This window comes from Pseudorasbora parva, chromosome 14 (genome assembly GCF_024679245.1).
Source record: "Pseudorasbora parva isolate DD20220531a chromosome 14, ASM2467924v1, whole genome shotgun sequence".
Classification (NCBI taxonomy): Eukaryota; Metazoa; Chordata; class Actinopteri; order Cypriniformes; family Gobionidae; genus Pseudorasbora; species Pseudorasbora parva.
The window spans coordinates 3682412-3704963 of record NC_090185.1 but is presented as its reverse complement, the minus strand read 5'-3'; the positions used below and the strand labels follow the sequence as shown (position 1 = coordinate 3704963).

Here is a 22552-nt window from a genome sequence, read left to right as displayed (position 1 = left end):
AAGGATTTGGTTGGTTGTCTTTAGAGAGAGTCATTTGTTTGCTGAGATGAAAGTCTGTAAAGGAAAGGCTGTTTGGAAAGTCTTTATAGCATGTTCTCAAAAGACTAACCTTGGTCATACAGTCGCTGATTACAAATACTCAAATTCAATACATTCAGATCAAGGTTAAGAACAAATTTATGTGCATACGCACGTGTTGGAAATTAGGCGGACAATTATTAGTGACTGAGAGCCAGTGTTTAAAGGGATAGTTCAGCCAAAAATAAGGCTGTGATGTTTATCTCCAGAGGGTCCGAGATGTGTGTGTGTTTGTTTCTTCAGGTGAACAAAGACGAAGATATTTAACGCAGCCGTTGCTCGTATAATGCGTGTCAATGGGGTGTATTTCTATGAGAGTAAAAAACACACACACATACGAGTCCATATTAAACCCTGAGGCTCGTGGAGACACACTGATGTCTTAAGACACGAAACCATCGCTTTCTGCCAGAAACACAACAGTGTTTGTGTTATTTTTACCTCATATCAGACGAATCTCATCTAGTGTTCCCAGCGCCAGGGTTTAATATGGATTCGTATGTATGCGTGTTTTTTACTCTCATAGAAATACACCCCATTGACACGCATAGAGACAGAGCGACACGCGTCATAATGTGAAAGCCACGCCCACCGGGGGGAAACAAACCAACCGGCTCCATTGACTTTCTATTGCGGGAAGCGGCCTCCTTATCGTTTCTGAATTATTACAAAAAACTAACAATGTCTAAAAGCTGATATGTGACAAGGTGTACAGAAAACAAGCTAAAAAACCCAGGAACAAAAAGACAGAAGTTTTTACAAGCTGTTAACCCAAAAAAACGAACATTTAAAGACACAAAAGTGGATACAAACAATAGACACAGAGCGCGACTTGCCAGATTACACTGAGAACGACGCCCCCTGGAGGGGAAAGTAATCAGCGACAGGAAATATAATATATAAAACTGACATTTGGATATTTGACTAAATGTTTACTGCACACGTAGGCATACTGAGACATACTGAGTGTCAGGATCCCAAAATTGACCCATCCTTCCCAAGGGGGTAATCTAGCGCTCGGAAAGCGTTCCACCTCTAGGGGCTGCCATTGCTAACCAAGCCATCACCTGCTGTTAGCATCCCATTGACTCCCATTCATTTTTGAGTCACTTTGAGAGTGAATAACTTTACATCTGAGGCGTTTAAAGACTCCATTTGTCCATTGTTTATTTCTAAAGAAACACGACAATGCATAAAAGGCTCCGTTACCTTGTATCTTACACTATCGCCCCGCAGAAGCTGTTTTTGTAAAAATAGGCTAACGATTGCGTCATAACCAACGCGACTCTGTCGCACAGTTGAGAAATTACCGTATAGACCCGAGGAGACGCTCGCAGGCAATCTTTTACTGTCTATGAGACAGTCGGGGGGACGTGGAGACATAAAGTCTGATAAAGTCAAGGGGGAAGAATGGGGAGAAGCCCATAGTGAGCCAAAAGCAACGGGAGAAAATATTTAAACAACGTGATTCAGCTTTCACTTTCCACATCTACTAGAAGACCTACAGCTGTCCGACAGGAGGCTCACGTCACATCTACGTCCTCAAGCTCAGTCTGAGCCTGCGCAGTTCACTCAGCCATCAGGAAGTGAGTACTTCTAATTGGCCTAATTTTTCCGCCGTTGAAGTCAATGGGATCGCGCTGTCCATTTCTTTTAATGTCTATGTTTCTTCCCGGTGAAGCTTCACGTCTTATTGCCTGTATGCACTTTTGTCTCCTTAAACGCTCGTTTTTTGGGATCGACCGCTTATAAAAACTTAGTTCTGTGTTTTTTAGCTTGTTTGCTGCACACCTTGTCACATATCAGCTTTTAGACATTGTTCTGTTTCTTGTTATAAGTAAGAAAAGACTTCACGCAATACAAAGTCAATGGAGAGTGTTGGATTGTTTTCCTCCCCCAGGTGTGGGCGTGGCCTAAATATGCTCTGTCTCTATTATACGAGCAACGGTTGAGTTAAAAATCTTCATTTGTGTTCTCCTGAAGAAACAAACACACATTCACTGCAAAAAATGTTCTTTTCTTAGTATTTGTGTCTTGTTTCTAGTTCAAACATCTAAAAATTCTTAAAACAAGAAGTATTTACTAGACAAGCAAAAGTAATTGTCTTGCTTTTCCCAAAATGAAGAGAGTTTTTGCTTAAAATAAGATAAATAATCTGCCAATGGGGTGAGAAAAATAATCTTAATTCAAACAGAAAACAAGATTATTTTTCTCACCCCATTGGCAGATTATTTATCTTATTTTAAGAAAAACTCTCTTCATTTTGAGTTATTTTTCCCAAAATAAGACAATTACTTTTACTTATCTTAATGTAAGAATTGTTAGATATTTAGACTAGAAACAAGACACAAATACTAAGTAAGAAGAGCATTTTTGTCGCCCTGGGGGTCAGCAGATAGTCTCATTTTTGGGTGAACTATCCCTTTATAGTCAAATCTCATTAGTGTAATATTGGGACGCACCGTCCGAAGCGTCGGAGAGGAGCTGAGCTGATTGGTTGGCGAGTTTTAGGACGCTATAATCTGGAAGATCATCCTCGTCATAATCATGGGCTTCTTCTTCCTCCGTCGTCATCGTCTTCTCCGAATCCGGTCCTTCTAAAAACAGAGACAAGCGCAGACGGATGAAGAGCGGTGTACCAATAATGATTGCACATTTCATTGACATTTTAGTCTAAGAAAATGATGTTTACAATTATTAAAATAGAGATGTTTTGAGATGAGTGTTCAAGATGTAAATCAAGAAAGGTCAGTGACATCCCTCCACAAGTTTCCTTAATTAATCAGCAAAACACACTCCAATGAAAATAATCCTTAATGTCTTTTTTGATACAGGACGCACTTGCACTTTATCACCCCTTTAGAAGCATCTGAAGGGTCAAAGGGCACATTCAAACGCTTCCATCAAGAGCAAAAGAGCCAAATACATAAATATTGCACGAAGAATGAGCCTCATTCCTGAAACATTAGCAGAACTTCTGTGTACGATGAACATAAACATGTTAAAGGTGTCAAAACACACACAGTCTCGTGTTAATCTGGAGTATCTATAGAGTCGTGTTGATCCTTCACATCGCCCAAGAGTCTTTAGTTTATCAGATTTAGAAAAGACAGATACGCTGCACCGATTCTTTCTGAAAACAGCCGAGTCTGTGGAGGCGTGCAGTGGGCGGAGCTAAAGAGTCACGAACACACACACACACACACACGTTTGTTTTTGTGAAATGTGGGGACATTCCATAGGTGTAATGGTTTTTATACTGTACAAACCATATTTAATATCCCCTTAAACTGCCCCTACCCATCACACACGCACGCACGCACACACACACACACACACACACACACACAGCCCTTGCCCCTAAACCTACCCATCACAGGAAACATGCTGCATTTTTACTTTATCAAAAAAAAATTTGATTTTGATTTAAATTCTGTATGATTTATAAGCCTTTTGAAATCCTCATATTTCACAAAAACAAGCACACACACACCACCAGAGCGAGAGCAAGCGTTTGTCCATCAACAAGCTTTGTTCAGGTTGCTGGAGCCATCGGCAGCGCTGCCATTTTGTTTTTTAGACCACGATGTCACTAAAGAAGAGTGTGTCTGCTGTGAGGGAAAGATCAGCTTGTTCAGCTTCACAAATAACCCAGCATTAAGGCAACAGTGGATGCAGTTTGTGTTTCTAAAGCTCTGCAAGTGTGTGTGTTTGTTCCCGATCATGAGTGGAAACCGCAGGCCTTGAGAGAAACTGCATCAGATGTGTGTTTTGTTCATAACACGAACGTATAGTGAATCAACGTTATCCAAGGATAATGCCATGGTGTATTGTGTGTGTTCATATTTTATGAAACATGCTAAACTCTTAGTAAATCAACGTTATAAATAGAAACAAGTTGTGTTTCAAATTTGGGGTTGATATCTCAAAAAACGAGCTTTCAGTGAGATTTCGTTTGGGTGCAGTACCAAATTTTCCCTAGTGGAGGCCAGCAAAACTCCTCTGGTAGGGACACACAGCGGCTGGGTTTGAGATTTGCAGTTGGGTTTTTCTCTCTTAAATATTACACACACACAAGTTTTAATTTTGAACCCTTACCAACAGAATAAAAGCCTATTAACAAAGATTGCATCGTTTTATAGTTAAATGGCCCTGGGATTAAAAATTGCAGTTGTAATAGGGATATGTTTGTCCAAAAGAGGAACTATTTTCTGTACCTAGTGCAAAATAGATGTTTTAAAGGAAATGGGGGTGAAATAGTAAATTCTAATTAATATACACACCTGTGCCAAAAGGTATGCAGTTGAAATTAACACAGACAAAAATGATGAAAAAGCTATACTGAAAAAGATAAAAATGTGCACAAGGGTTACAAAGAAAGCCCGAAACAAGAAAAAACTAGACATTTCTAAAACATTTGACATAAATGAAAACTGGGAAACTGGCCTGAAATTAGCCAGGACTGTCGGGTCTACGTTTTTTTTTTTCAGCAAGGTTTTTTTCCGGATGTCTGGAAATGTGCCAGTGTATATTTACTATCTGAAGTACACCACGCCCAATCATACCATGAAGGACTGAAAATGTGAACAGATGTGAAGAAAAGTATCACACCAGATACGACTTGGACGCTAGAACATTTTGAGTTTACTCTCTTCTTTCTCATGTGAAATTCACTTCACAACAGACGCAAATTTACGTCATAGGAGGTGGCGGCTCGGCTCGTTGCGAAATGGCCGACATGGATTGTTTTAAAATCCGGTGAATTAATTCAATTTGCCGGCTTTACCTAGCTTGTAGTCTCAATATGTATAGCTCAAATTGAGCAAAGAGCGTTTTATACTATAACAGATTGTCCGACATGACCCTAACCCTAACCTTTTCTCATTGATGGCATTAGAGCAAGCTCCTGATTGGCAAATTATCCTCCAAAGTTCAGATTTTTCAACTCACCAGAACCGCGTCATTCACGCGAATCGCGGCACAGAATGTCTATTCGCGTTTTTGCATTGACTTAACATGTAAATCACTCGCGCTTAAAGGTACCCTAGAATGATTTGAAACAATATGTTAAACTGTTCTCTGATATCTACACAGAGGGTATGTGGCTTATTTAAGAGGAAAAAGTGTCCAGATATAGTTTTACAGGTCCATTTACAACGCTATAAATTGTCCCTAGGATGTAATGCTCTGCTTTTGCCTTATTTGGAAGAGTCATGAATATTAATGTTGAGCTCTGCTCTGATTGGCTTATTTCAGCAGCTCACAGCAGTTCAGTGAAGCGGCTCGTGAGTCCTGACAGAACACAGACCGACTGAACGACAATTTAAGCAGAACATCTCAAATGGAGATTGCTGAAATATCCAGCTTACTTGTTTATTGGTGTTTTCAGATCATCCGCACGCGAGAAAGAGCTCTCGTTTGTGCGGTTGCCAGATTTCAGTAATTAAATCCCCCAAACAGAGCTTTTCTGTGGAAAAAACCTGTGTACTATCCAGTGTTATACCTAAACATGTCCAATCTGGCAACCATACGCACGCGAGCTCTCACGCGCATGCGGATGATCTGAAAACACCAATAAACAAGTAAGCTGCATTTTATCAATCTCCATTGACTATCGTTTGAACTTATATGGTGGAAAAGGTGACGTTTGCTAGAAGGATCGAGTGAACGGTATCTACGGTTTTATTTTGTAATACAAAATGATATTACCCTTTGTCATTAGACACACTATTTAGTTTTGTATGGTACTTGGTGTTTCCTACTGTTACTGTACTAGCATCTTGCGGTATCTAAACAATGCGGTCTCTCTAAGACACTTTCAATTTAATCAGAAATTTTTAAACAGCCAGTCAATAAGTGGATAAATTACTTAGGCTACTGCTTGCAGGAATACAGTTGCCCCTTTTGTTCAGTTTAAGTGCTGAGTGAAGCTTGCTTGAAATGGGCCGGAAAAACGAACGATTTGTTATGGTATCCGATTATAATAAACCTCAACCATGACTGTTGACATATGAAAAGTCCTCCCGTCCCCTGCACAGCCTGAACATGACACGTGTCATGAGAGCCGTTTTTGCGATCTTCGAGTGTCTTGTTTACCATCCATCAGTAGATTCGGCATGTTCAGACAGATGCAAATGTTGGGGGCGTGCATATAAATGATCCCCAACGCTTGCGTCACGGTTGGGTTTATGTTGAGAAGCACTTATTTTTCCGTGGTGTTTTTGATTTACGAGATTTACATAAGAAGGAGGAGGCAATGATGTTTGAGACTCACAGTATGTGATGTCCATGTACTGAACTCTCATTATTTCACCATGGCAAGGTTAATTCAGTTTTTTATTCTAGGGCACCTTTAATGTTATGAAGCAACGAGAATGCTTATCGTGCACAAAAAAAACTAACAATTTTATTCAACAATCTCTTCCGTGACACTTTCCTCCTATGAACGGAGCTCTTATGGGTTTGGAACGACATGAGGGTGAGTAATTAATGACAGAATTGACCATTTTTGGGGTGAACTAACCTTTTAAAGTGTACAAAGAAAAGTTTTACACACTATAAAACCACAGAACGAAACATTTCCAACTAAAATCAGTTATTTTCCACATGTCATTTGGAAAATTGAAACGAGAAACTAAATGAGAACTAAATGAAGTCGCAATCAGGCGTTCCAGCTGTTCTGAAGTACAGCATTAAGATTCAGTGACAAAAAACAGCTCTCCCACACATTTCGACCAAGGAATCTCCTTCATACTGGCTTATACGGCTTCAAAATCCCTTTGTAGAGAGCCAGTTTTTCATTTGTATGCCCTGTCAGGTGTCAGATCTTGGCATCAGGGGTGTTGGAACAATGCGAAACGTGGAAAGAAGACATTATAAATCTCATCAGCCTCTCTTCAGAAGCACGACATGGTTTTAAATGCCTAGTTGACATTCATATGAGACGCTTTTTGAAAGCTTAACCGCTAAATAAATTCAATGATTAGGGCTAAAGCTTTATGAATATAAAGAAGACTTTTCTTCACATTTCCTCAGGAAGTTTGTTCAGCGCACAAACTCTGTGCCAGATGTGCCTGGGATAATGAATATTAATGGCATTATGTGACGGTTGGCCGAGGTTTCTGCTTGATCATTGGCGTTTTACATCAAGCCAAGCTAACCTGAAATAAGTTTGGCAGTGTCTTAAAGTTCAAGTGCTTGTGATTAAATGGCAACGTACAAATGTCAGAAATATCCTGTGATTTGAAAGAACTCTAAAAGGGGGTAACGGTTTTCTGAGCACCTTGAAATGTGCACAATTTTAAGGATTTCAATCACTTTTACATGTCTGGAAATCACAAACGTAAAATTCCCTGATATTTCCAGCATGGCTGTGGAAACCTTGAAAAACAGGACATTTTAGGAAGAACTGGGGGGAAATAGAGCCAAATTAAGCACTTCAAAATGAACATTTCCTGATCTTACTCACCCTCATCTCATCCGAGACGTTCATGACTTTCTTTCTTCAGTCGAAAACAAAATAAGTTTATTTGAGGAAAACTTTCCAGGTTTTTTCTCCACATAATGGACTTCAATGACGAACGGTTGAAGGTCCAAATCAATGCAGTTTCAGAGAAAGAGCTTCAGAGACTCCGATGATCCCACGAAAAAATGTAATCTTATGTAATTTACTGATCTAGTAAATGCATCTTGATTTAAGAATTGTTAGATATTTAGACTAGAAACAAGACAAGATGACTGAGTAAGAAGAGCATTTTTTGGAGTGCATAGAAGTCCTAGCCTAGAAATCTAGACACACCCTAGCGGCAGCAAATCTAATCTGCCGCGAGTGTCTAGCAACTCTCAATACACGTCTGAGCTGTAAACGCCAAACTCTGGTCGGGCCAATCACATCGTGTATAGAGTAGGGATGGCTCGATACCACAATTCTGGCTTCGGTAAGGTACCACAATCTAATACCGAAGTACCGATATTAAATCGATACCACAAGGTCTGATATTAGCGCGGGTATATTGCACGCGAATGAGAACAATTATGCAAGTTTTGAGTTTATAAAGTGGGAAATTACCACAAATGTTTATTAGTAAATTAATCAGCGAAGCTTATCACATCAAATCAGTCATTTGAAAACTTTCTTGTGAGAAATAATTTCAGCAAAAATCTCTCAAAATTAGCTAATTGCTTCTGGGTTCAAAAGACATCGCACTACACTAAAGCAATCTGCATAATCCGATTCAACATTTCACGCTCGTCTCGGGATGGAGAACGGAAATCAATTGAACACGCAAGAGATTAACAGTCTCAGGAGACATGAGCTCATAACAACGACACACACACACACACACACACACACACACACACACACACACGCGCGCCTGTCACTTAGTCACGCTCGCACATTACACATTAAGTTTCCTTAAACAGTCAAATACACAGAATTATGTACAAATGTCCGTCTTTAGTGAGTATTCACATAAACACAGTCGGCGGTGTCTAACGCGAATGTAAACAGTGCAATAGTACGCGTGCAAATATAATGAGATCTAAATGTCATTGGTTGAAACGAACGCTGGAGATTGTGATATTCGATCTTATGTTAGGCTGTGTGTGTGCGTTGATCAGTGTTAAAAAAACAAAAATGTCTAAATGAGATGGTTTGAATGATCCACTGACCTGTCGATCTCTTAAGAAGTCTTAAAGTCAGGATAGTGACAGATGCTTCTTGGCTAGGTTTGATGGTTCTTCATCAGTTTTATAAGCAAAGTCATTACAAATGTCACTTCTACTCCTCTCTTTATTAATTCGTTTTGGGCATCTTGAGTGAGATTCGACTGCTTTATCCATTTTGTCCGTCTATGTTGTTGTCACATTTGCCGGTTGTTTCGGGTCAGTTTGGGTAGCGCGCTGCCATCTAGTGGTGAACTTCAGAAAAGCAGCATATACCGAAATGTGCCAAATCATGATATCGTACCGTTTTAAATAAAATATATACCGGTATTTTTCCAGTACCGGTATATCGCGCATCCCTAGTATAGAGTCGGTGGCAGTGGTGGAATGTAATGAAGTACAAATACTTTGTTACATTACTTAAGTATATTTTTCACGTATCTGTATCTTTACTTAAGTAGAATCAATTGTGCATACTTTTTACTTCGTTACATTTTGCAGCAAATATTTTACTTTCTACTCCACTACATTTCTACAACGTCCCGTTACATTTTCGGATCAGTTTCAGGGCTGGAGATTAAGGTTTGTTGGGATAATTAATGGATAATAATCGGCTAATGTATGAACTGACGGTTGCGCTGTTGACAATCGCGCAGCCTCTCGAGGAGAAATGGAAACACACCAGCGCCGCCCGTACAGAGAAACTCAGTCACATACTGCAGTAAATATTCAAAATGTGAAGGTTTTTATATTTTATAACGTATAATACAGTTAAAAAACATCACAACACGACCAAGAGTGTGTTTTCCTGAATACCATCACGACTGATAATGTGACACTGATTTCATGACAGCTCCATAAACAATTAATTAAAATGAGTCACTTACATTTCAGATGCAATATAAACTGCTTTTGTTCTGTTTCAGCAGCAAAAATATTCCCAAGATCAGATCATATTTCCACATCAGAACCACAACGCGTCTCACAGCAATAGTGTGTTACTGAATGATTCAGCGTTTGAATGAATCGGTTGAATCAAAGATTCAGTGACCTGTTCGTAAACGACTGCCTCATTCATGAACGAATCAGCCGTTTGAACGAACCGACTCAATGACTCACTCATTAAGACCTGCCGCCACCTACTGGTGGTTTAGTTTCATGTTTAAACATTCTTTCCAACCTTTCTTATTTGTATTAAATATATATAGTTAAAACAATCTCACAACATTATTTAATGCAGTTGTAATTTGTCAGTGTAAATTATTTAATTTAACAACCATATAGCGTTATTCTAATTTAATTTATTGATCAAATTTAAGAATATACAGTAAAGCTGACAAATATCCTATATTTAAGATGAATCCTCATAAATATGAAGATTTAAATACATCAAAGCTGATGAAAATGTTCTTCTGAACATTGATATTTAACTCTGCAGATCGCGTGTTATTGTGAGTCAGAATGTAAACTGGGCAACGGATGAGACGCACAGCCCATACTGTTTTCTTCTTTTTAATTATTAGAATATAGACATTAAGAGAATAAATTGTTCTACACATACTTTTACTTTTAATACTGAAAGTACTAGATTTAAAATCAAGTACTTTTTTACTTTTACTAGGATTGTTGTTGTAGTACTTCTACTTTTACTTAAGTAAATATGGCTCTGGATATTTGTACTTTTACTGAAGTACTGAGATTCAGTCCTTCCTGCATCACTGGTCGGTGGGCGGGGCCATAATGGCGATGGCTGAGTTGCGTTTGCGTGCTTCTAGTAAACACAGAAACTGGCGAACGGCGGTCTTTTGAATCAGCTTTGACCGCGACTCTGGAAGACTTGGAGTTAAGCTTTTCTCTGAGAAAAGAACAAAGAACGGCACTGAAGTCTTTCTTAAAAAGGGAAGATGTGTTCGGAGTTTAGCCGACCGGATACGGCGAATGTTTAATCTGTCAACGAGCTCCGCTTCACCTTTGTTGCTCTGGTTGTTATAGCGCTATCCTATCGCGTGCAGAGGGAGTTTGACAGACAAGCGTTTATCCCGCCCCTCAGATTGAGCTGTCAATGGTGAGTTTCCAGACCAAACATCTTGATGTGGGTCTGGTTTGTCAGGCTATTGAAGTCCACTATGTGGAGAAAAACCCTGGAATGGTTTCCTTTAAAACCGACGGAAGAAAGAAAGACAGCATAAATGCTTTTCTTACTTAGTTTTTTGTTTGTTTGTCTTGCTCTAAGTCCAAACATTTAATAATCTGCCAATGGGGTGAGAAAAATAATCTTGTTTTCTGTTTGAATTAAGATTATTTTTCTCACCCCATTGGCAGATTATTTATCTTATTTTAAGCAAAAACTCTCTTCATTTTGAGTTTTTTCCCAAAACAAGACAATTACTTTTGCTTGTCTAGTAAATACTTCTTGTTTTAAGAATTGTTAGATATTTAGACTAGAAACAAGACACAAAGACTGAGGAAGAAGAGCATTTTTTGCAGTGTGAGATGGGGGGGGGGGGGAGTAAAATATCATGAAATTGTAATTTTGAAGTGAACTTATCCTTTAATGAATGAAAGCATGTGCACTTGGGTTGACAAATCCTAGTCAACATGGCTGAGAACGTATGCCCGCCATCTTTAAACAACAGCTCATCAGAAATCGCCTCTGAAACTGCTGAGGTACGCTCGGCTTTTCTTCCTCATTTAGTTCAGGAAAACTGAGACAAATCAATTTGGGGAATTTAATTATAGCTTGTCATAAAATTAAACTGGTTCCAAAGCTTCAACGACCTTTCCATTTCTCCCCAACCGCCCCCCACCTCTCCGTGTCAGACGTGAATATTCATGCCCCGCGGAAATATAAAAAAAAAAACAACCTTTTGATCTCTCTGAGGGGCCTTCACCACACAACCTGCTGTAACTGGCATCTCATCTCCATAATTACTGTAAAACAGAGCTGATGTTTGCCGAGTGTGAAGGGTGGCGGCACTTTTCATGACGCCGTCAAGTATTAGTCCTGTAATCATTTGGCTGATGAGGGAAGACGCTAATTACCTTCCCTCTGAAGTTTGATATTAGATTAAGTTACTTCTTCCGAAGTGACGTCACCAGCGAGCACGAGAGCCGAGTGTATTTAGGCCTGTTTGTTTACCAAAACGTGTGGGGGGAACAAATTAGCATCGCTAATGTAATATTCGCACTACGACAAAGAAACAACGGCACGCATACTGAGCACATCACAGCCAAACAATGGGGTCTCGGAATCGCACACAGAGCCGTCAAACCCAAGACCTTCATTTGGAAACAAAGGAAGTTTGAACAAAACAGATGTTCAAAACAGGTAATCAAGAGCTTGATTTAACTTTGGCGTTCGTGTCTTCAAAACACTGATAAATCATTCAAACGGCAGACTTTTGAGATTGCGAGATAAACAAACGACGTGGTAAACAACACAAGGTGGCTGTCGTCAATTGCTTCCAATTAGTTTGACATGCCTAATGCGGGCTCTTTTATATCCGCACACACCGGTCACATCAGAACTCGATATATCCTGAATAAAACGCTTTCTAAGGTATTAAAGGGGTTTGGGGCACTTGTCACCAGGTTACTCCGGAAAACCAGCTAACTTAACCTAAAAGGGATAGTCCACCCCAAAATGAAAACTACCCCGTGATTTACTCACCCTCACGTCATCCCAGGTGTGTGTGACAGTCTTCTTTCAGACGAACACAATCTGAGTTATATTAAAACATGTCCTGGCTCTACCAACCTTAATAAAGGCAGTGAATTGCTGTTTCACATTACAGTGCATCTATTCATCATAAAACTGTATCCATCCTTTTATAATCGATAGATGCACTTTTATGATGGACAGATGCACTTTTATGATGGATAGATGCACTTTTATGATGGACAGATGCACTTTTATGATGGACAGATGCACTTTTATGATGGATAGATGCACTTTTATGATGGATAGATGCACTTTTATGATGGATGGATGCACTTTTATGATGGATAGATGCACTTTTATGATGGATGGATGCAGTTTTATGATTGATAGATGCACTTTTATAATGGATAGATGCACTTTTATGATGAATGGATGCAGTTTTATGATGGATAGATGCAGTTTTATGATGGACGGATGCACTTTTCTGATGGATAGATGCACTTTTATGATGGATGGATGCACTTTTATGATGGATGAATGCACTTTTATGATGGACGGATGCACTTTTCTGATGGACGGATGCACTTTTCTGATGGATGGATGCAGTTTTATGATGGATAGATGCAGTTTTATGATGGACGGATGCACTTTTATGATGGATAGATGCACTTTAATGATGGATGGATGCACTTTTATGATGAATGGATGCAGTTTTATGAGGGATGGATGCACTTTTCTGATGGACGGATGCACTTTTCTGATGGACGGATGCACTTTTCTGATGGATGGATGCAGTTTTATGATGGATGGATGCACTTTTATGATGGATAGATGCACTTTTATGATGGATAGATGCAGTTTTATGATGGATAGATGCACTTTTATGATGGACGGATGCACTTTTCTGATGGATGGATGCAGTTTTATGATGGACAGATGCACTTTTATGATGGATAGATGCACTTTTATGATGGATGGATGCACTATTATGATGGACAGATGCACTTTTATGATGGATAGATGCACTTTTATGATGGATAGATGCACTTTTATGATGGACAGATGCACTTTTATGATGGACGGATGCACTTTTATGATGGACGGATGCAGTTTTATGATGGATAGATGCAGTTTTATGATGGATAGATGCACTTTTATGATGGATGGATGCAGTTTTATGATGGATGGATGCACTTTTATGATGGACAGATGCACTTTTATGATGGACAGATGCACTTTTATGATGGACGGATGCACTTTTATGATGGACAGATGCACTTTTATGATGGACGGATGCACTTTTATGATGGAGAGATGCACTTTTATGATGGATGGATGCACTTTTATGATGGATGGATGCAGTTTTATGATGGATAGATGCAGTTTTATGATGGATAGATGCACTTTTATGATGTACGGATGCACTTTTATGATGGATAGATGCACTTTTATGATGGATAGATGCACTTTTATGATGGATGGATGCACTTTTATGATGGATGGATGCACTTTTATGATGGATAGATGCAGTTTTATGATGGACGGATGCACTTTTATGATGGACGGATGCAGTTTTATGATGGATAGATGCACTTTTATGATGGACGGATGCACTTTTATGATGGATAGATGCACTTTTATGATGGATGGATGCACTTTTATGATGGATGGATGCACTTTTATGATGGATGGATGCAGTTTTATGATGGACGGATGCACTTTTATGATGGACGGATGCACTTTTATGATGGATGGATGCACTTTTATGATGGATAGATGCACTTTTATGATGGATAGATGCACTTTTATGATGGATAGATGCACTTTTATGATGGATAGATGCACTTTTATGGTGGATAGATGCACTTTTATGATGGATAGATGCAGTTTTATGATGGACAGATGTACTTTTATGATGAATAGATGCAGTTTTATGATGGATAGATGCACTTTTATGATGGATAGATGCACTTTTATGATGAATAGATGCAGTTTTATGATGGATAGATGCACTTTTATGATGGATAGATGCACTTTTATGATGGATAGATGCACTTTTATGATGAATAGATGCACTTTTATGATGGATAGATGCACTTTTATGATGGATAGATGCAGTTTTATGATGGATAGATGCACTTTTATGATGGATAGATGCAGTTTTATGATGGATAGATGCAGTTTTATGATGGATAGATGCACTTTTATGATGGATAGATGCAGTTTTATGATGGATAGATGCACTTTTATGATGGATAGATGCAGTTTTATGATGGACGGATGCACTTTTATGATGGATAGATGCAGTTTTATGATGGACAGATGCACTTTTATGATGGATAGATGCAGTTTTATGATGGATAGATGCACTTTTATGATGAATAGATGCAGTTTTATGATGGATAGATGCACTTTTATGATGGATAGATGCACTTTTATGATGGATAGATGCACTTTTATGATGGATGGATGCACTTTTATGATGGACAGATGCACTTTTATGATGGACAGATGCACTTTTATGATGGATAGATGCACTTTTATGATGGATAGATGCACTTTTATGATGGATAGATGCACTTTTATGATGGATGGATGCACTTTTATGATGGATAGATGCACTTTTCTGATGGATAGATGCACTTTTATGATGGATAGATGCACTTTTATGATGGATAGATGCACTTTTATGATGGATGGATGCACTTTTATAATGGATAGATGCACTTTTATGATGAATGGATGCAGTTTTATGATGGATAGATGCAGTTTTATGATGGACGGATGCACTTTTCTGATGGATAGATGCACTTTTATGATGGATGGATGCACTTTTATGATGGATGAATGCACTTTTATGATGGATAGATGCACTTTTATGATGGATGGATGCACTTTTATGATGGACGGATGCACTTTTCTGATGGACGGATGCACTTTTCTGATGGATGGATGCAGTTTTATGATGGATAGATGCAGTTTTATGATGGACGGATGCACTTTTATGATGGATAGATGCACTTTAATGATGGATGGATGCAGTTTTATGATGGATAGATGCAGTTTTATGAGGGATGGATGCACTTTTCTGATGGACGGATGCACTTTTCTGATGGACGGATGCAGTTTTATGATGGATGGATGCACTTTTATGATGGATAGATGCACTTTTATGATGGATAGATGCAGTTTTATGATGGACGGATGCACTTTAATGATGGATAGATGCACTTTTATGATGGATAGATGCACTTTTATGATGGATAGATGCACTTTTATGATGGATAGATGCAGTTTTATGATGGATAGATGCACTTTTATGATGGATAGATGCAGTTTTATGATGGACGGATGCACTTTTATGATGGACGGATGCACTTTTCTGATGGATGGATGCAGTTTTATGATGGATGGATGCACTTTTATGATGGATAGATGCACTTTTATGATGGATAGATGCACTTTTATGATGGACAGATGCACTTTTATGATGGACGGATGCAGTTTTATGATGGATAGATGCAGTTTTATGATGGATAGATGCACTTTTATGATGGATGGATGCAGTTTTATGATGGATGGATGCACTTTTATGATGGACAGATGCACTTTTATGATGGACAGATGCACTTTTATGATGGACGGATGCACTTTTATGATGGACAGATGCACTTTTATGATGGATAGATGCACTTTTATGATGGACGGATGCACTTTTATGATGGAGAGATGCACTTTTATGATGGATGGATGCACTTTTATGATGGATGGATGCAGTTTTATGATGGATAGATGCAGTTTTATGATGGATAGATGCACTTTTATGATGTACGGATGCACTTTTATGATGGATAGATGCACTTTTATGATGGATAGATGCACTTTTATGATGGATGGATGCACTTTTATGATGGATGGATGCACTTTTATAATGGATAGATGCAGTTTTATGATGGACGGATGCACTTTTATGATGGACGGATGCAGTTTTATGATGGATAGATGCACTTTTATGATGGACGGATGCACTTTTATGATGGATAGATGCACTTTTATGATGGATGGATGCACTTTTATGATGGATGGATGCACTTTTATGATGGATGGATGCAGTTTTATGATGGACGGATGCACTTTTATGATGGACGGATGCACTTTTATGATGGATGGATGCAGTTTTATGATGGATAGATGCACTTTTATGATGGATAGATGCACTTTTATGATGGATAGATGCACTTTTATGATGGATAGATGCACTTTTATGGTGGATAGATGCACTTTTATGATGGATAGATGCAGTTTTATGATGGACAGATGTACTTTTATGATGAATAGATGCAGTTTTATGATGGATAGATGCACTTTTATGATGGATAGATGCACTTTTATGATGAATAGATGCAGTTTTATGATGGATAGATGCACTTTTATGATGGATAGATGCACTTTTATGATGGATAGATGCACTTTTATGATGAATAGATGCAGTTTTATGATGGATAGATGCACTTTTATGATGGATAGATGCACTTTTATGATGGATAGATGCAGTTTTATGATGGATAGATGCACTTTTATGATGGATAGATGCAGTTTTATGATGGATAGATGCACTTTTATGATGGATAGATGCAGTTTTATGATGGATAGATGCACTTTTATGATGGATAGATGCACTTTTATGATGGATAGATGCAGTTTTATGATGGACGGATGCACTTTTATGATGGATAGATGCAGTTTTATGATGGACAGATGCACTTTTATGATGGATAGATGCAGTTTTATGATGGATAGATGCACTTTTATGATGAATAGATTCAGTTTTATGATGGATAGATGCACTTTTATGATGGATAGATGCACTTTTATGATGGATAGATGCAGTTTTATGATGGACGGATGCACTTTTCTGATGGATAGATGCACTTTTATGATGGATGGATGCACTTTTATGATGGATGAATGCACTTTTATGATGGACGGATGCACTTTTCTGATGGACGGATGCACTTTTCTGATGGATGGATGCAGTTTTATGATGGATAGATGCAGTTTTATGATGGACGGATGCACTTTTATGATGGATAGATGCACTTTAATGATGGATGGATGCACTTTTATGATGAATGGATGCAGTTTTATGAGGGATGGATGCACTTTTCTGATGGACGGATGCACTTTTCTGATGGACGGATGCACTTTTCTGATGGATGGATGCAGTTTTATGATGGATGGATGCACTTTTATGATGGATAGATGCACTTTTATGATGGATAGATGCAGTTTTATGATGGATAGATGCACTTTTATGATGGACGGATGCACTTTTCTGATGGATGGATGCAGTTTTATGATGGACAGATGCACTTTTATGATGGATAGATGCACTTTTATGATGGATGGATGCACTATTATGATGGACAGATGCACTTTTATGATGGATAGATGCACTTTTATGATGGATAGATGCACTTTTATGATGGACAGATGCACTTTTATGATGGACGGATGCACTTTTATGATGGACGGATGCAGTTTTATGATGGATAGATGCAGTTTTATGATGGATAGATGCACTTTTATGATGGATGGATGCAGTTTTATGATGGATGGATGCACTTTTATGATGGACAGATGCACTTTTATGATGGACAGATGCACTTTTATGATGGACGGATGCACTTTTATGATGGACAGATGCACTTTTATGATGGACGGATGCACTTTTATGATGGAGAGATGCACTTTTATGATGGATGGATGCACTTTTATGATGGATGGATGCAGTTTTATGATGGATAGATGCAGTTTTATGATGGATAGATGCACTTTTATGATGTACGGATGCACTTTTATGATGGATAGATGCACTTTTATGATGGATAGATGCACTTTTATGATGGATGGATGCACTTTTATGATGGATGGATGCACTTTTATGATGGATAGATGCAGTTTTATGATGGACGGATGCACTTTTATGATGGACGGATGCAGTTTTATGATGGATAGATGCACTTTTATGATGGACGGATGCACTTTTATGATGGATAGATGCACTTTTATGATGGATGGATGCACTTTTATGATGGATGGATGCACTTTTATGATGGATGGATGCAGTTTTATGATGGACGGATGCACTTTTATGATGGACGGATGCACTTTTATGATGGATGGATGCACTTTTATGATGGATAGATGCACTTTTATGATGGATAGATGCACTTTTATGATGGATAGATGCAGTTTTATGATGGATAGATGCACTTTTATGATGGATAGATGCACTTTTATGATGAATAGATGCAGTTTTATGATGGATAGATGCACTTTTATGATGGATAGATGCACTTTTATGATGGATAGATGCACTTTTATGATGAATAGATGCAGTTTTATGATGGATAGATGCACTTTTATGATGGATAGATGCACTTTTATGATGGATAGATGCAGTTTTATGATGGATAGATGCACTTTTATGATGGATAGATGCAGTTTTATGATGGATAGATGCAGTTTTATGATGGATAGATGCACTTTTATGATGGATAGATGCAGTTTTATGATGGATAGATGCACTTTTATGATGGATAGATGCAGTTTTATGATGGACGGATGCACTTTTATGATGGATAGATGCAGTTTTATGATGGACAGATGCACTTTTATGATGGATAGATGCAGTTTTATGATGGATAGATGCACTTTTATGATGAATAGATGCAGTTTTATGATGGATAGATGCACTTTTATGATGGATAGATGCACTTTTATGATGGATAGATGCACTTTTATGATGGATGGATGCACTTTTATGATGGACAGATGCACTTTTATGATGGACAGATGCACTTTTATGATGGATAGATGCACTTTTATGATGGATAGATGCACTTTTATGATGGATGGATGCACTTTTATAATGGATGGATGCACTTTTATGATGAATGGATGCAGTTTTATGATGGATAGATGCAGTTTTATGATGGACGGATGCACTTTTCTGATGGATAGATGCACTTTTATGATGGATGGATGCACTTTTATGATGGATGAATGCACTTTTATGATGGATAGATGCACTTTTATGATGGATGGATGCACTTTTATGATGGACGGATGCACTTTTCTGATGGACGGATGCACTTTTCTGATGGATGGATGCAGTTTTATGATGGATAGATGCAGTTTTATGATGGACGGATGCACTTTTATGATGGATAGATGCACTTTAATGATGGATGGATGCAGTTTTATGATGGATAGATGCAGTTTTATGAGGGATGGATGCACTTTTCTGATGGACGGATGCACTTTTCTGATGGACGGATGCAGTTTTATGATGGATGGATGCACTTTTATGATGGATAGATGCACTTTTATGATGGATAGATGCAGTTTTATGATGGACGGATGCACTTTTATGATGGATAGATGCACTTTTATGATGGATAGATGCACTTTTATGATGGATAGATGCAGTTTTATGATGGATAGATGCACTTTTATGATGGATAGATGCAGTTTTATGATGGACGGATGCACTTTTATGATGGACGGATGCACTTTTCTGATGGATGGATGCAGTTTTATGATGGATGGATGCACTTTTATGATGGATAGATGCACTTTTATGATGGATAGATGCACTTTTATGATGGACAGATGCACTTTTATGATGGACGGATGCAGTTTTATGATGGATAGATGCAGTTTTATGATGGATAGATGCACTTTTATGATGGATGGATGCAGTTTTATGATGGATGGATGCAGTTTTATGATGGATGGATGCACTTTTATGATGGACAGATGCACTTTTATGATGGACAGATGCACTTTTATGATGGACGGATGCACTTTTATGATGGACAGATGCACTTTTATGATGGATAGATGCACTTTTATGATGGACGGATGCACTTTTATGATGGACGGATGCACTTTTATGATGGAGAGATGCACTTTTATGATGGATGGATGCACTTTTATGATGGATGGATGCAGTTTTATGATGGATAGATGCAGTTTTATGATGGATAGATGCACTTTTATGATGTACGGATGCACTTTTATGATGGATAGATGCACTTTTATGATGGATAGATGCACTTTTATGATGGATGGATGCACTTTTATGATGGATGGATGCACTTTTATAATGGATAGATGCAGTTTTATGATGGACGGATGCACTTTTATGATGGACGGATGCAGTTTTATGATGGATAGATGCACTTTTATGATGGACGGATGCACTTTTATGATGGATAGATGCACTTTTATGATGGATGGATGCACTTTTATGATGGATGGATGCAGTTTTATGATGGACGGATGCACTTTTATGATGGACGGATGCACTTTTATGATGGATGGATGCAGTTTTATGATGGATAGATGCACTTTTATGATGGATAGATGCACTTTTATGATGGATAGATGCACTTTTATGATGGATAGATGCACTTTTATGGTGGATAGATGCACTTTTATGATGGATAGATGCAGTTTTATGATGGACAGATGTACTTTTATGATGAATAGATGCAGTTTTATGATGGATAGATGCACTTTTATGATGGATAGATGCACTTTTATGATGAATAGATGCAGTTTTATGATGGATAGATGCACTTTTATGATGGATAGATGCACTTTTATGATGGATAGATGCACTTTTATGATGAATAGATGCAGTTTTATGATGGATAGATGCACTTTTATGATGGATAGATGCACTTTTATGATGGATAGATGCAGTTTTATGATGGATAGATGCACTTTTATGATGGATAGATGCAGTTTTATGATGGATAGATGCACTTTTATGATGGATAGATGCAGTTTTATGATGGATAGATGCACTTTTATGATGGATAGATGCACTTTTATGATGGATAGATGCAGTTTTATGATGGACGGATGCACTTTTATGATGGATAGATGCAGTTTTATGATGGACAGATGCACTTTTATGATGGATAGATGCAGTTTTATGATGGATAGATGCACTTTTATGATGAATAGATTCAGTTTTATGATGGATAGATGCACTTTTATGATGGATAGATGCACTTTTATGATGGATAGATGCAGTTTTATGATGGACGGATGCACTTTTATGATGGATAGATGCACTTTTATGATGGATAGATGCAGTTTTATGATGGATAGATGCACTTTTATGATGGATGGATGCACTTTTATGATGGATGGATGCACTTTTATGATGGATGGATGCAGTTTTATGATGGACGGATGCACTTTTATGATGGATGGATGCACTTTTATGATGGATAGATGCAGTTTTATGATGGATAGATGCACTTTTATGATGGATGGATGCACTTTTATGATGGATAGATGCACTTTTATGATGGATAGATGCACTTTTATGATGGATAGATGCACTTTTATGGTGGATAGATGCACTTTTATGATGGATAGATGCAGTTTTATGATGGACAGATGTACTTTTATGATGAATAGATGCAGTTTTATGATGGATAGATGCACTTTTATGATGGATAGATGCACTTTTATGATGGATAGATGCAGTTTTATGATGGATAGATGCACTTTTATGATGGATAGATGCAGTTTTATGATGGATAGATGCACTTTTATGATGGATAGATGCACTTTTATGATGGATAGATGCAGTTTTATGATGGACGGATGCACTTTTATGATGGATGGATGCAGTTTTATGATGGACAGATGCACTTTTATGATGGACAGATGCACTTTTATGATGGATAGATGCAGTTTTATGATGGATAGATGCACTTTTATGATGAATAGATGCAGTTTTATGATGGATAGATGCACTTTTATGATGGATAGATGCACTTTTATGATGGATAGATGCAGTTTTATGATGGATAGATGCACTTTTATGATGGATAGATGCACTTTTATGATGGATAGATGCACTTTTATGATGGATAGATGCACTTTTATGATGAATAGATGCAGTTTTATGATGGATAGATGCACTTTTATGATGGATAGATGCACTTTTATGATGGATAGATGCAGTTTTATGATGGATAGATGCACTTTTATGATGGATAGATGCAGTTTTATGATGGATAGATGCACTTTTATGATGGATAGATGCAGTTTTAT

At 38.0% G+C, this 22552-nt stretch overlaps 1 protein-coding gene across 3 annotated transcripts in view; it reads right to left on the bottom strand.

Moving 5' to 3' along the window:
• Window positions 1–22552, bottom strand: part of impact (impact RWD domain protein) — a 67059-nt gene that overhangs the window by 32558 nt on the left and 11949 nt on the right. For all 3 annotated transcript variants that reach the window (XM_067415234.1, XM_067415235.1, XM_067415233.1), the window contains one exon: window positions 2541–2675. In XM_067415234.1, the coding sequence (XP_067271335.1) occupies window positions 2541–2675 (135 nt within the window). The remainder of the gene's footprint in view (window positions 1–2540; window positions 2676–22552) is intronic.